Genomic DNA, 16758 nt, shown 5'->3' with positions numbered 1-16758 from the left:
TGCGCTAAAGCAAATGAGAAACAGGACAATTTGGAAAGAGAAAATCTATGCTGAAAAATGGGGGGAAAATCTAACAAAAAAACTGATTCTGATCTGAAATTCTGATTGGTGAGCTGAGCAACATTCTGAAGTGATGCAGAGGTAGTGACTTTGCCATAAATGGTGTAAGCAAAGGAGCAGGAAATGCACTACCAGAGTAGGCAGAAAGAAGTAAGGATAAGGTGGATTGAGAGGGAGAATTTACAGCAGGAAGGAGTCAGAAGAATTATAGAATCACAAACTTATAGAATGGTTTGGGTCAGAAGGGACCTTAAAGCCTATCTAGTTCCAACCCCCCTGCTGTAGACATAAGCAGGACTGCCACCCACCAGCTCAAGCTGCCAAGGCCTCATCCAACCTGGCCTGGAATGCCTCCACTGATGGAGCACCCACTGCTTCTCTGGGCAGTCTGCCTCACCACCCTGGGACTAAAATATTTTCTCCTAATACCTACATCTCCCCTCTTTTAGTTTAAAACCATTCCACCTTATCCTATCACTGTTAGAATGTAAAAAAAAAAAAAATCTTTCCTGATTGTAAACTCCCTTTAAATACTAAAAGGCCATAATGAGGTGTCCTCAGAACTTTCTGTTCTCTGGGCTGAACAGTCTCATCTTTCTCATCTCATACGAAAGATGCTTCAGTCAATTTTTCATCACTGTGGCTATTTGCTAGACTCACTCTACTACATTTATATTTATCTCGTACTGGAGAGCCGAGCACTAGAACTAAACAGAGAAGAATTATTACTTCCCTCAATCTGCTAGCTATCTTTTTCCTAATGCAACCCAGGAGGCTATTGTCCTTGTTTTTTAAAGTGCGTGGCTGTCTCATGGTCAGCTTGTTGTCCACCAGCTCCTTCTTCAAAGAGCTGCTTTCTAGTTAGTTGGCTCCCAGCCCGCACTGGTGTCTGGGGTTAGTCCTCACCAGAGACAGGACTTGGTATTTGCACTGTTGAACTCCATGAGCTGCCTGTTTACCCATTTCTCCAGTCCGTTGAGATCCCTCTGAAGGGCAGCACAACCATTTGGCATGTCAACTACTCCTCCTAGTTTTAAATCATCTGCGGAGTTATGGATGGTACACTGTGTTCCATCACAAAGGGCATTAACTAAGATCTTAGCAAGGATTGGCAGCAGTATTGACCCCAGGGACATACACTGCAGGTCACTTGCTGAGCTTTTTCATGCTGGCCACAATGCTATAGGCCCTGCAGTTCTCAGTCCACCTCATGTGCATGCTCTCCCCAGTGCAGTGAAATACACCGCTGCAAGTCTCTTTCATGAGGTGGCAGATCTTTCCTGCTTCCACCAGTGTTTAAGTACCACACTGACCACCTTCTGCTCTTTACAGGTCACAGGCAGGAGGATCACCAGGTCTCCTGACAATGACCCATCTGTTTCTATTTTTCCTTTTTGGAGCCTTAGCTCTCTCTGGCTCAGAAGGTGAGTTTAACGTGATTTGGTTGTATGTATGTATAACATTGTAAATATACATATACATATATATATGTATGTATGTATATAGACATAAAACCTGTCTCCTTGCTTCAACTTTTTGCCTCTGTTGCCAGAACAGGCTTACTTCACAGTCATTAAGGCTGAAGATCTGAGATAGTTTTCTAGATGTAAAATGAGTTTAGTGTCATCTTGACCTTTTCAAAAAAGTACTCAGGAAAAACAGAAGTTAGAGCCATTGCATGTGACCTTGCCACAGTGCAAGCTTCTCTCTTGCAAAGCTCTGCAAACTGTCATTAGTTCCTTGATTTATCTGTCCAGACCAGGTCCTGTGGTTTATCTGACTCTCTCACTCAAACCCAGAAGCCAAGCTCTTTCCACGGCAGGGACTCCCTGCACAGGGATGGGTTACTTTGAAGGTCACAGAGAATGCCAAGAGAAGGTGGAGACTTTCCCTGTGTGTTGCTGAAGTTCTACACAAGGAGAAATGTATGACTGCTAGCCAAGTCAGAGCCAATTGTGCAATCACCTTGGCTTGGCTAGGCTGTGGTGGCATGGCACTATATCAGGGCAAAAGACATGCCCACTGTTTTGTGCCCTGTTGTGTCTTAGAGGAGAAAGACTGCAACATGCTAGGTATTCTGAGAAGGCATGAGCAGCACCTTAGCAAATCTCAGTGCTTGGGATGGCCAGAAATCCAAAAGCACTCAGAGAGTGCTGAAACAGTAATGCTGTGAATCTCCTTTCAGGAAGCAGAAAAGAGGATACGGGAGGAAAATATTTGACATACCTTCCTTTTTCTTTTTTTTTTTTTTTTTTTTTTTCGGTCTGGACTTGTGCCAAGCACATCTGTCCAAAGAGAGGAGAAATGTGGTTTCCACAAGATGAAACTTTGAATGGATACAAGTAGTTTCTAAGCAGACCTGCTCTATAATTGTAGAGGAAATTACAAGCTGTGGTTTGGGGAGAGAAATCAATGATATTTTGTAAGTTGAACCCAACTCTGCTGACTACTCACCAATAAGGAAACTGGAAAGAAATCAATTCCAAGAACTTTCAACAAAATCCATCTTAATTCAGGTCTGACAGATGTATTTTGTTCTCTTCTAAAGCAGTGTGATGAACCAGCCTGAAATCCCTATTACTTTTGCAGAGATAGGCTCTCTCTAGCAAAGAGAGACTAATATACTACAATTCCAGCCAGGCAAGCCACATGCTGATGACTCTTGGGAATCCACAGAGTCTTGCACACCTTTCAGAGCTGGCCTGCTGAACCTGCTGCTTTGTTTCCAGGGGACAGATCCACAAATGTGATGCATTGCACCACACACTGGAATAGATTGCTAAAGTACTGCTGCACCCACTGGACTCTGTAACGACAACAGCAAGTTAATTCTGCTTGTAACCTCAATGGCATCTGAATCCTAAATTAGTGCCCTTCATGTACTGATGTTTTACATTTCTTATTAAAAAAAAAAAAAAAAGGAAAAAAATTGTCTGGGTGCCCTTCGTTTTGTAGTTTCACTTTAGTGGACATGCCTGTGAGATGTTGAACTGGGGTTAGTCGATTCAAGAGGTTACAGGGAAATAATACTTTCTTTTCTGGAAAGATGAGCGAGACTTCTGAGTTTATTCTGTGTTTCTTTCAGGTGCTGGCAACTCCACAGGCAAGCATCGCAATGCTCGGTTCTTGTTTGACTTTTTTGACAAACTTAAGCCTGAACATAACATAATTCCTAACCCGTCTCAACAAGACTCATCTGCAAAGCGGGTCTGTCGAAGTCGATGCCAGAAAGGCTGGATTCGTTACGAAGGCTACTGTTACATGTTTATTCAAGAGAGAATGACATGGCTGGAAGCTGAGGTACTCGGTTGCTCAAAATGGGAGCGTTTATCGTTTCCTCTCTGCTTCCCACAGTTATTTTTTGTGCCTAACTCTTTTTTCCTCCCTTTCTGCTGCTTCTGTCATGTACCAGTGTTGACCAAAAGTACCTGATATTCATACCAGTGTCCTGATGAGACTGGTTATACTCTGCTTCACAAAATAACAGACTTCTACAATTAACCACCTCCTGCTTGGAACACAGACCTGGAGTTGCCATTTCTCCTCTCTTTCTGTATCCCTTTCGAGTTTTTTGAGCTTGGGGTCTATTTTCCTCAAGCCCTAAAATGAAGCATCTATAATAATAGAATGATAGAAGTTAGAAAAGACCTCTAATATCTAGTCCAACCATCCACTTACCACCTACGCTGCCCACTAAACTATGTCCCTCAATGTCATGTCTACACATTTCTTTAAGACCTCCAGGGATGGTGACTCCACCACTTCCCTGGGCACTCTGGGAAAAAAATACACCAGTGAAGAGAAGATGGGGGGATTCTTGGGGATCGCTGATTGTAAGAGGACACCAAACTTACAAGTTATATTTGAGATGGTTCACCCCCTGCTTTTCTTGTGGCGCACAGCTTCATATGTCCTGGCTTTGGCCTTTGACTGATTCATCAAATCCCTTTTCCACTTTGTGATACTTCCTAAAAGACATTCTGACTTCATTTTGCTGCCTGTTTGGATGAAATCAAGTGAGCCCTATAACTTGAAGCCCTGCACTTGATGCTGTATTTTGAAAACTAAACCAAACATTTCCATAAAAGTTTTGGTTGTATTACTCTTAAACCCTGTCTACAAGAGTGCATGCAGTTTAAATGCCTCAGGATGAAGAGAAGAAAACTCTTCTCAGATTTTTCCTCTGAGCCTAAACACCAGCTACAGTGCTCTTGCTTCAAGGTGCAGAAAAAGGTATCCTTCTTTATCAAATGCAAATCAAGCTTTTTGAGTTGAGTTTAGAGAAACTCAAGAATGGAGCAGTGTTCCTGCCTACTCCGTTTCCCATCTGGCTGAGGACATGAGGAAGAAATGTAATAAATAGAATCCATTTTGACCAGCTACTCCAAAATTTCCATTTCTTCTCATCAGTCTTTCTGCATTTATTTTCATTGTACAGTGCATTTTGCCTGAGTTTAGCTATCAAAAATGTGGAGGTACCTATGCTGTGTTGCTCAGTAAACTCTGCCCAGTGATAGCCACTTCATTCTATCTCCCTTCAGTTTCTTTCTTGCAGTTTGGAGAGCAATTTTCACTGACTGTACAAAAAGCCTATACAACTGGTTGCACTACAGACACTACTCACTTGGTTCCTGCTGTTCAGTCCTTTACTTTTACTGAGCATTTCTTCTCTCCATTCCTCTCTTTTTCTCTCTTTGATTTCTCATATTTGAGACTGCAAACTTTCGATGGATTTCCCTGCCACTTCCCATTTTCACTCCTCTTAGATTTCCCTTTCTTGGACTTTCTCTTATTGCCTGTCCCTTTCCATCTCCTAATCATTCATTCTACATTTTTAGCTTGCCCACTCCTTATTCAGAAATCTTGTCATGACAAAGCTGTAGCCATTTTTTATTTTCCGTGTTTCACTCTTTCTACTGTACAGAAAACGTGTTCGGCTATAAGTGCAGGAGGTCACCTAACCAGCATCACCAGCGCAGAACAGAATGAATTCCTTCGTAAGCTTTCTCAGGGACAACAGAATACCCAGTTCTGGACAGGGGGAACTTACCAAAAGGCAAGTATGCCAGGACCAGAAGTGAAAATGAACATCAGTCAAAAGAACTTTAGGACTCAACTGATAAATCTATTATTAAATTTTTTATTTTTTTATTTTTTTCAAGTGGAGATCTTCCCTTTTTTGCCATAGAAAATAATTTCAGTCTCATTGAAACTAAAAGAAGTATTAAATACTTCTGTTATATTCTTTCAATGATTTCAGAAGATGGGAAAAGATAGGAGTTGAAGGGAAAAAATGTTGAAGGGATAAACTCTCATTAACATCATATTCCAATTAAATTCCACCTGAAGAAGAAGAGCTGAGGTACAAATCTCATAGAAGAGGATGGATGGTGGGTACTAATTTCTCTACTTAATCTCAGTTTAGCAGAATACCAGGTCAGTAGACTCAACTTGGTTCTATAAATGAATGTATTCATTCAGATTCTTATAATGAATTTGTTCAGAATGTCCTCCCACCAGTGTTCCAGCCAATGAATCTACCAGTGCTTTTGCTGATATGATGAATTTAAAATTAGCATTTTAGAGTGGCAAAAGCAAGTGAATTTCAGATTTGTAAGTGCCTTTTAGAAGTAGAAACTCAATTCCGTAAGTTTCAGCATGCAACAGGGTGCATGAGTGACCCGTGTGTCCATCCCGAGTGTCTCAAAATCTGAATGTCACCTACCTGCAATGAATTACTCATGAGTGCTATTGTCTGCTCTGAATAACAAATATATTCAAGAAAATTACAATTTATTTGAGGACAATTCACGAACAGAGTATGAGGTGAAATTAATCTAATACGGAATTAAAAATGAATTATTCATGCTGTTCTACAGAACAGTGATATCCCCACAAGCAATAACTCTTTCAGCAACCGTAAGGAGGAAAGTCTCCACTCAGTCCTTTTTCCATATCAGTAAATATGTAACTGTAACAACATCCGAACAACTTTCAGAATTTAAAAGCAACCTGAATTCCCATTAGATTTCTGAAGAATTTCTTTTTTGTCTGCAGGGTTCATTGTTGAGATGGAGTGATGGATCTCTAATAACCTTTGTCCAGAGGCCTCTGTCATCTATTTTCCATGCCATTGGAGGACTAATTAACAACCTGTTTAACATAAAACTTTGCCTGATGGTCAACATTGGAGGTAAGGAAAACTGGAATGATTTATGATTCCTGTAGTTTACTTTGATCTTGAACTTCTGACATTTCAGTGGGATAACTCTTTCCAATATAAGAAAGAAAACACCATCTTATTAAAATATTGCACAAACCTGCAATGTATGTACTATGGAAACACAAATTAAAACAAAAGGAGATTTGCAGAGACTAAGCTGAGATTGAATGATTTCATGTCAGGAGTGAAATGGTTCTCTATCACATCTGATTTTCCTTTGTGATCGCCCTTTGTCTTTTTCCAGGAGGGGCTCAATGGGAAAGCTCCCCTTGCAGCCAGAGGCTGCCATTCATCTGCACTTACAGACCAAGCCTTGTCCACCCTTAACCTATCACTGAACCACTGATGAAACCTGACTGGCTGAAACGGCATTTGGAATTGAGTTCACCTGAAATACATTAGTGCAGAAAAATCTTTTGCATGGAAAAATCAAGGTCTTATACTAAAAAAGAAGAGGTGTTATAGCGAGTGACATTTCTGTTCTGTTTGCGTTATCGTGGTGATGTTCCTGCAGACTATCTTTATAATGATCTTATAAAAATAAATTCTGATTTTATTTGAATGCTTGATGAAATCAGAGTACCGTTTAGCTTTTCCACAGGGTGTTCAAGAATATTCATAAGAGCTCTTTAATTATTAAATAATTACCAATCATGCATAAAAACTTCATTCATTTCACCATTTAATCATGCCAAGTAATACATTTTAAATCCTAGATATTTTTATTTTCTTCGTGTCAGATAGATCCAAGTAAAATAAATTGAATGTTTTTAATATTTCAGTAGATAAATGACTAGTTCAAGAAATAGGAATAGTTACAAGATGAGGCCCAAATCACAGGGTGTGATTAGTGATTCTCCTGGAAAAATGGTACACATGAGTGTACCATTGGGCCCAGGACGTAGTGCATCACTTGTGAACTGAATAGGGTGGCACCCCATTAAATGAAACAAAACCGTGCTCTCATGGTTAGAGTTTTCTAAGCTCTCAATATGATCTACTGTGTGTTTCCCTGCAGAGAGGGACTTGGGGGTCCTGGTGGACAAGAAGGTGGACACGAGCTGGCAATGTGCGCTTGCAGTCCAGAAGGCCAACTTTGTTCTGGGCTGCATTAACAAAGGGGTGGCCAGCATGGAGAGGGAGGTGCTTGTCCCCCTCTACTCGGCTCTTGTGAGGCCCCATCTGCAGTACTGCATCCAGGCCTGGGGTACCCAGCACAGGAAGGACGTGGAGCTCTTAGAGGGGGTCCAGAGGAGGGCACTAAGATGATCAGAGGGCTGGAGCATCTCTACTGTGAGGAAAGGTTGAGGGAACTGGGCTTGTTTAGCTTAGAGAAGAGAAGGCTCCAGGGAGACCTCATTGTGGCCTTCCAGTCCTTGAAGGGAGCATATAAACAGGAGGGGGAATGGCTGTTTGCGAGGCTGTTTGCGAGGACAGTGATAGCACAAGGGGGAATGGTTTTAAACTGAGACAGGGGAGGTTTAGGTTAGATATTAGGAGGAAGTTTTTCACCCAGAGGGTGGTGATGCACTGGAACAGGTTGCCCAAGGAGGCTGTGGATGCCCCATCCCTGGAGGCATTCAAGGCCAGGCTGGATGTGGCTCTGGGCAGCCTGGTCTGCTGGTTGGTGACCCTGCACATAGCAGGGGGTTGAAACTACATGATCATTGTGGTCCTTTTCAATCCAGGCCATTCTATGATTCTATGATTACCTAAGGCAAATTTATTCATTTTCCCTTTCTTAGTTGTAAGTAACTCTATTGCTGACTTCATCAGCTAGTAGCAAGCTCCTATTTCAAAATACTTTCCCTCACTACCTAAAAATATAAAGGAAAAAAGTTTGGGCCAGGAGTGCTTACTTGGCCCATTGAGGTGATAGCAAATCACCTCATCAGTTAGGGAGAATGAGAATGGTAGTCATTTCAGTCATCTCATTATCACTGAAGAATAGTTATGGAGATAAAAACAGCAGCTTCTCTACTTGTGCATTCCCTCCCTATGAGGCTGGTATCAGATTTACTCATGTAGAGTACGCTGAAAATGTGGGCATGACAGAAGAGAGTGCACCAAGGGTTTTCTGAGGATTGGACTGAACTGCTGCTAGAGAAGTAAACATCTAACATGGGTGCACAGATACAGTTCCTTTCCACCCCTGCAAGGGACTGCAGATTCAATATCTGCAGAAATAGTCATGGGAAGACTAAGGAAATATATACCTGTCTTACAAGGTCACTGCACAGTGTGGCCAGCGGTGTTCAGACAGTAAGGCAGTACAGGCCACAAGCCTGCTGTGCCATGGGAATACAGGTCAGAAACACAGAAAATATGCTCCTGTAGTAAAACAGAGGTCTATGCCACCTAGAAACTATAAATATATTAATCAGGATATGATTTTTACTAATTTGTCTTCAACCCAAATATGTACGAGGGTGGTGTAACTAACAGCAGAATAGAAGTATTTTGTAACACTCATGACACATAAGATCCAATATACATGCATTTTACTTCAGTACGTAAGGAACATGACTAATTAAGATGGGTATAGTTGCAGGTAGCAGTCTATGTAACAATTTTTTCCATGCAGAGAATAAGCACGATGGGCTGCAAATCACAGATCACAGAATCACAGAATCACAGAATCACCCGGGTTGGAAGGGACCTCAAGGATCATGTAGTTCCAACCCCCCTGCCTAGCAGGGCCACCAAACACACACATTCAGATCAGGTTGCCCAGGACCCCGTCCAACCTGGCCTTGAACACGTCCAAGGACGGGGCATCCACAACCTCCCTGGGCAGCCCGTTCCAGGGCCTAACCACTCTCCTTGTAAAGAACTTCCCCCTAACATCCAACCTAAATCTTCCCTCCTTCAACTTGGATCCATTTCCCCTAGTCCTGCTGTTGTCAGCCCTTTTGAAGAGTTTACTCCCCTCCTGGGTGTAGGTTCCCTTCAGGTATTGATAGGCTGCAATGAGGTCACCCCGCAGCCTTCTCTTCTCCAGGCTGAACAAGCCCAATTCCCTCAGCCTGTCCTCATAGGGGAGGTGCTCCAGCCCCCTGATCATTTTAGTCGCCCTCCTCTGGACCCTTTCCAAAATCTCCATGTCTTTCTTGTACTGAGGGCTCCACACCTGGACACAGTACTCCAGATGGGGCCTCACAAGAGCCGAGTAGAGAGGGACAATCACCTCCCTCTCCCTGCTGACCACCCCTCTCCTGATGGAGCCCAGGATCCCATTTGCCTTTCGAGCTGCCAGAGCGCACTGCTGGCTCATGTTCAGTCTCTCGTCCATCAGGACCCCCAGGTCCTTCTCTGCCGAGCTGCTCTCAAGGACCACTCCTCCCAGCCTGTACGGGTGCCTGGGATTCTTCTGGCCCAAATGCAAAACCTTGCACTTTGCCGTGTTGAACCTCATTAGGTTCACCCGAGCCCAGCCCTCCAGCCTGTCGAGGTCCCTCTGAATGGCATCCCTTCCTTCCACCGTATGAACCGCACCACTCAGCTTGGTGTCGTCAGCAAACTTGCTGAGGGTGCACTCAATTCCCTCATCGATGTCATTAATAAAGATGTTAAAGAGCACCGGTCCCAAGACAGACCCTTGGGGGACACCACTTGTTACCGGCCTCCACTTGGACATAGAGCCATTGACCACCACCCTCTGTCTGTGGCCTTTCAACCAGTTTTTTATCCATCGGGTCGTCCACCCATCAAATCCACTTCCCTCCAATTTGGAGATGAGGATGTGGTGGGGGACCATGTCAAAGGCCTTGCTCAGGTCCAGGTAAATGACATCGGTCGCCTTCCCTTCGTCCACCAATGCCGTCACTCCATCATAGAAGGCCACAAGATTAGTCAGGCATGACCTTCCCTTGGTGAAGCCGTGCTGGCTGTCTCGGATCACATGCTCATTCTTTATGTGGTCGAGCATGTTGTCCAGGATGATCTGTTCCATGATCTTCCCAGGCACGGAGGTGAGACTCACCGGCCTGTAGTTCCCCGGGTCCTCCCTGCTCCCCTTCTTGTATATGGGAGTGACGTGACCCTTCCTCCAGTCATCCGGGACCTCATCTGACAGCCATGACTTCTCAAATATGATGGAGAGCGGCTCGGCAACCACCTCAGCCAGCTCCTTCAGGACCCTGGGATGCACGCCATCTGGCCCCATAGATTTGTATTCATTCAGTCTAAGGAGGCACTCTCGTGGACATTCAGTGGACATTCTGCCAAACACGTAGGAACCATGACTGTCAAAACTGAAAACATCTAGAAGAGTTAAGTCCTCCACTTTTGGGAGGGGAAATAGCATAAAATCATCAGGCATCAATAAGAAATACCAGAGAAGAAAGAAGACAAGCACACTTGATTACTGTCTCAATCGCCCCAGTGTTGGTGACTGAGGATAACCAAGAACCATGGGAATCTACTTATCAACTGTATGGCATCTCTCTGTAGTGCCATGTCCTCACAGCTGGCTGTGACTGTTAAAGACAGTTCTGTGCACAAAGTGATGATGATGAACATGCGTGGAATTAGCCACGACACAAAAGATGTTGATGATGAATGAATATAGCAGATACTGGAGTTTTAAAGTACCCTGATTTGTCAGTGCTCCCACGCTCTGATAGATATTTTTCAAAATGCAAAGACTTCCCACAGTAAAGGGATGAGAATGAAAAGATTGGAGATTTTGTAAGGTAATTTCTGTATCTTCAGCATCAATACGAACAATAACACAGCCTCCGTAGCCTAATCTGCATTCAGCAGGTCACTGACAAACCGATTTAAACAGAAGCCATTACTTCAGTTAAATTCCTAATAATGTTTGTTCACACCAGAGAAGCCTTATCTCTGTTAGCAGTACCTCACAATGTAGCCTATCAGTGGACAAGGTCAGCAGAAATAGCAAGTCCTTAAACAATGAACTTGAGTCTTGCCCCTGGAATGAACACCTATTGATCTTAAATCACTTTCTAAGAGCATGCAACTCCTTTCAGTCAGTCTGTCTCCTCCCAGAACACGTTTCAGCAACAACTGTCCAGTACCTGTGGGTATCAAAAGATGAAGAAAAACTCCTGGGGGGAGTGCTCGCACCATTAGGCACTTGAATGCTTTCAGAAATATGACCCCCAGACAGACTTGTAAACTTGAAAATGTTCCCACATCCTATTTATTTATGAACAAAAAGCTTCTATTTTCAGGCAATAAACTGAGCATCCTCCCTAAGCTGTACATGTTTGGGAATACTATTTATTAATTCATTTTTAAAAAGCAATTAATTATCGTGTTCCCAAGCTGATACGAAGGAATCTGTTTATGTGCCATGACCATGAATTCGAATAATTTTATTTATTTTTTTATATTATGGTGATTCCTAACAGCCAGAAGAAGGAAGGAAACTTCATTATCCTAGGTGCTTTTCAGGAAGGCTTTCAAGAAGGCATGGACTCTTGTTCTCAAAGTTTATAACTTAATTTATGGAAAAAGAGCATTAAGGCTGATGAAGGAGAAATGTTCTAACAAAGATGTGAGACAATTTGCCTTTCTTGTTTTCTGCGCTTGCTTATGAAGCTCATGACCCTTTTTCAAAATGTCTGGGCTGTTCATTGTTGTGTAGCAAAACGCAGTATGGAGAAAGGAAGAGGAGCACCATTCCCTGCAGAAGACACATTTGATTGACTATTCATTAAATTCCCTCCTTGTACACTGTTAGAATTGACTCTGTTAGAATAGAACAGCCTAGAAGGCCTCGCCAAACCATCTGAACTTTGTGGTAGCCCTGTGTGAATGTTTTATTGCTGACAGTCAATCACTCTACACACTTTGCTTAACTTGTGGGTTCTTTTCCCTCAGGCAATAGATGACATTAGATTGCTGTCTTGTTAACACAGTTTTCTGAGCTATGCAAACTAAAGCTTAGTCCTGATTTGTGCAAGCAGTTACCACAACAAGAAAGCTAAAGGGATAAATGTGAGCAATTAGGCATAAGGTTTTTTCTTGTGATGGAATGGTCCAGAATGACAGACCATAACATGGTTGGGAAAGAAAATTTCAAGTATTCTTTGTATTTGATTGGCAAAAATGCCACTGAATTGGTATTCTAAGCCATCCTTCAGCACACAGCTAACTATGGCTGGACTTGTAACTTCACACTTAAGTCAAGATTCAATATCAGTATGAGAAGATACCAAATAACAGTAAAAGGCACAAAATTCAAAATTAACAAAAGGAAGTTGTTCTTCATATAGCATAATTTTTTGGCAAAGGATGTTTCAGATCCACAAAAAGTAAGCAGATTCCAAGGAAGATTGAAAACATTTGAGACATCAACAAACCTTGATCAGGTTCAGAAAGTCCCGAAAATTTAAAGACACTGAAGGCTGGGAAAGTGTTAAGAGGAAAACATTAGAATTACTTGCCTCCTCTTGTGTTCTTTCCTAAACCTCCACTCCTCAACATTGTAGGAAATAGAATACTAGACCTAAAGAACATTTAGTTTGACCTGCCACTCTCTCATTACATTATATATTCCTAAGAAATGTACAAAGATTTTATTTATATATATAAAAATATATATAATAATATATATATTTTTGTGTGTGTGTGTGTGCTTTTGGAGACAAAAGCCTAGCTCTTTCTGTGAACACATATATAACTGCCTTATTTCACATACAATCATATATGCAGGCTAGATGTCTCTGTAGATACATGCATAAAGTTAAAGACCATCCTTGGATCATAGCAACAACAACAAAAAAAAAAGTAATTTTTTCTGCTGGGTGAGAGCTCTGCCTTCCACTATTGAATGTTAAGGTAAATGCCATAGAATTTTAATAAAAAGCCCACCCGAGTCCACAAATGACACAGATCAAATGCACCTAATCCTGTAGAACCATGCCAAAAGGATGAAAAATCACTTGAATAGTTCTTTCTGCATTTATCCGGTAGGAAATACATAAAATCGTGCTTTTCTTCTTCTAAAGCAAGAAATCCATTTCTGTAGATATGGTTGGTTGCACTGAAGAGGAAAAAGAGGAATAAAAAAGGAAAAAAGGAAAAAAAAGGTAAGTTAATTCAGCTTCCAGACTACTACAGTATACAACAAAACCCTCAAGAGACTCTAACAATTTTTTTCTTGCTTCTAGGTGATGATTAACATAATGCTCCAAATACACCAAGGGCTAATAAAACACCCTATACGATACACACATACTGGAGAGAATTCACCATTCCTCAAAAGTCTTTAAAGTGCTGCCAGAAGCTCTTTCTGGGAAGCAGTAGTTTTTCTCTTGAAATGTTATGTTCTCCTTACAGAGGGGATACCTTTTATAATAAAATTATTGTTATTATTAAAAGGGATACTTTTTAAAATAAAATTAAATAAAAATATAGATAGATGGATCAATATATAAATAGATGGATAGATAGATAGATAACAAATACAGCTTGAACAGTATAGCACCTTCACTGAAGTATCAGTAGCACAAAAATAAAATACTTTCCTGAAAACAATGCTTATTCTTGCTGGACAGGATCTGTGTTATAACAGAGAAATATCTCTTCCAAGATGGTCCAAAGGAAGAGAGGACTGGAAAAACAGACGCAAGGAGACTCCTGTTCATAACTGCACACAAGAAAGACTAGACACCATTCACCTGGGAATTGTACTAGCAGAATCTCACAGATTTTTTTCTTTTACTGTAAGGAAGAATCATAGAATCATACAATTAGCAAGGTTGGAAAAGACCTAAAAGATCATCCAGTCCAACCACCCACCTATCACCAATAGTTCTCACTAAACCATGTCCATCAGTACAACATCTAAATGTTCCTTGAACACCTCCAGGATCAGTGACTACACCACCTCCCTTGGCAGCTCATTCCAGTGCCTGACCATTCTATCAGAAAAGTAGTATTTCCTAACGTCCAGCCTGAATCTCCTCTGATGCAATGTGAGGCCATTTATCACTAGTTACACAAAAGAAAAGGACGACTCCCAGCTCACAACAACCTCCCTTTAGGTAGTTATAGAGAGCGATGAAGTCTCCCCTGTGTCTCCTCTTCTCCAGACTGAGCAATCCTGCTCCCTCAACCTGTTTCCCATAAGACCCTCACAACTTCATTGCCCTTCTCTGGACACACTTCAGGGCCTCAATGTCTTTCTTGCAGTGAGGGGCCAAAAACTGACCATGGTACTCATTGTGTGGTTTCAATACTGCTGAGTACAGAGGTACAATTACTTCCCTGTTCCTGCTAGCAACACTATTTCTTATACAAAGAAGATGATCTACATTTGTGTAAAAGGTTGATATGATAGCAAGGCTATTCTGAGCCACCTCTCCAGGGCTTGCTATGCTGAGCTATCACAAAAGTGTTTTCCATTCTTGCTAAATCTCTGCTGCACTATGTGGGCACCACGGTGAGTCTGAGTGGCCAGAGATCAAGACCTTCTTAAATGGATCACTAGGATCACTGATGACATTAAGAACAAAAGATTTATCTCCTCCCCATCTTGCTAGATGAGCAAGATTTAGCAGTATCTCTAGTATTGGCAAGACTGAGAAATTTAATTTAGAAATGAGAGATGAATCATTCATGAAAATATTATATCTCATGAATTCAGATTTGTAGATCAGCTCCATTCCTCTGTGTCTGTTTCTCTCAACATCATTATCAGAGTTGATGATCTACAGGCTGGTAGTGCTTTGAGAGACCAAGATAGTTAAACACAGCTCCACTGGGCCAAGTTCTATGCAAACAAAAGAACAAATTGGTGGGATTCATTTCCTTGACCCTAGGCATCTACATTGCTGTCATCTATGGAGAGTTGTCCTCATCTACCTCCTTAGGCCTTGGAAAGCAATTGTCATATTCAGGGAGAAATTTCACTGGTCACTGTCAGCCAACTCTTCTGGGGTGAAGTGGATCACAGCTAGGAGTATCCATTTCTCTGCAAAGTCAGTGAACAGAGTTCAGCAAGGCAGAAATTCTTGACAGGAGGCAGAAGACAATGTGCCATTACAAATTAGTGCTTTGGAAGATGCCAAGCCTTTTGGTAAAGACACAAAGCCCTCAAATTGTTCACTTTTCTGACCTCCCCTAAGCAGCTTAATGAATCTGAAATTTCTGCATTGTGCTTTACTTCTGAATATCATAGAGAATATCTGCAACCCAACACTCCTATCTCACCATAATCACAATCTGTGTTTTTCATTCCATACCCACATATCTTCCTCCAAGCTCATCAATTGTGTGTTTAGCTAGTTTTGCTTTTCCTGGTTTAAGCACAATACTAGATTAAAAAAGCAAGGTTCATTTATTGAATGGGTGAAGATGACCAGCAGGATCGGTCTTTGCGTACCCAGAAGATGCTTTCCTTATGTAACAGTGTCCCCAGAATCAGCATCTCAGGTATGGCAGCACCAATTACTAATTACTAGCAGAAATGTTAAGGTTCAGATTGTGTGCTGATTCAGACAAAATGTACTAGTTAGTATCTATTTAGTTAGCTCTACATATACAGCAATGGCAGCTGAAAAGATGTGTCGCACCTTGAGTTTCGGGAGCCTTCACCACAGGTAACCAAATTTTATTATAATGTAGATTTCTGGATTTCTTGGAAAAGTTCTTAATGTAGGACACATTTTTTCATTACTCATCGCCATATCTAAGAAAGAGAGGGTAGAAAGAACTTGAAGAATAAATATTTTAATATATGAAACAAGGAATTATTAATACTCTGCTTCTCATGCAGAATATAAAGTGTATATATAATTTCCAGGAGGAGCTGATTGATGATGCAGCTCAGCTAGAAACTTTCTTCATTAGGTGGAGGCAGACAGGCAATGCATGTGAAGTCACATTGGGCCACTCAGGCCAGGCAACACATGAGGCTTCCTTGGAAAAAAAAATGGGAGAGGAGAGGTAAGGAAGGCTCAAACAGTGCTTTCATTCACTGGTGTGGATTTTGCCTCAGAGACTGATCACTCAGCATGGGAGCCTCCTTTATTTTTATTTTAGTCCAACATAAATTGTATGTAGGCTCCTTAGCTGTCAAGGGCTGGTTTTTTTTTTTCAGTTTGCCAGACTCTTCTTCACAGAGGAAAACAGATACGGAGCCTAAAACTAGCCAACAAGTCTTTGTTTTTCATCTGTAGTACTCAACAGTATCTAGTTGGTCTACAAAAAGCCAACCAAACAAATAGCTAACTAAATAAAAAGGATGCTCAATCCCTAGAGACACACGAGGTCAGGCTGGATGGGGCTCTGAGCAACCTAATTTAGCTGTAGGTGTCCCTGTTCATTGCAGAGGAGCTGGGCTAGATGACCTTTAAAGGTCCCCTCCAACTCAAACAATTCTACGATTCTATGATTAAGAACTATAGAAGTCTGAAAAGAGACATGAAAAAAGTGTTTTTTCTTCTGTTTAGCTTTCCAGAAAGCCTTGATAGACTAAAAAGACTTGATACAAAGAGCCA

General features: G+C 41.6%; 1 protein-coding gene across 1 annotated transcript; it reads left to right on the top strand.

The window, feature by feature from the left end:
• The first annotated feature begins 1426 nt into the window (after positions 1-1426).
• On the top strand, positions 1427-6778 carry LOC128092116 (snaclec bothroinsularin subunit beta-like). Its single transcript, XM_052705651.1, has 5 exons — positions 1427-1484; positions 3146-3360; positions 4985-5116; positions 6118-6253; positions 6528-6778. The coding sequence occupies exons 1-5, from the start codon at positions 1427-1429 to the stop codon at positions 6608-6610; spliced, it is 624 nt and encodes a 207-aa protein (XP_052561611.1). The 3' UTR covers positions 6611-6778.
• The last annotated feature ends 9980 nt before the right edge of the window (positions 6779-16758 follow it).

Source organism: Tympanuchus pallidicinctus, unplaced genomic scaffold (assembly GCF_026119805.1).
Source record: "Tympanuchus pallidicinctus isolate F22 unplaced genomic scaffold, pur_lepc_1.0 scaffold6, whole genome shotgun sequence".
Lineage (NCBI taxonomy): Eukaryota > Metazoa > Chordata > Aves > Galliformes > Phasianidae > Tympanuchus > Tympanuchus pallidicinctus.
Note: the sequence above shows the minus strand (reverse complement) of the source record. Positions and strands in the feature narration are given on the sequence as shown.

Excerpts from the sequence above, each read along its gene's own strand:
- LOC128092116 (XM_052705651.1), top strand. The coding sequence starts at position 1,427 with ATGACCCATCTGTTTCTATTTTTCCTTTTTGGAGCCTTAGCTCTCTCT. Across the intron at positions 1,485-3,145 it reads AGCTCTCTCTGGCTCAGAAG|GTGCTGGCAACTCCACAGGC; the intron begins GTGAGTTTAACG and ends TGTTTCTTTCAG. Across the intron at positions 3,361-4,984 it reads TGACATGGCTGGAAGCTGAG|AAAACGTGTTCGGCTATAAG; the intron begins GTACTCGGTTGC and ends TCTACTGTACAG.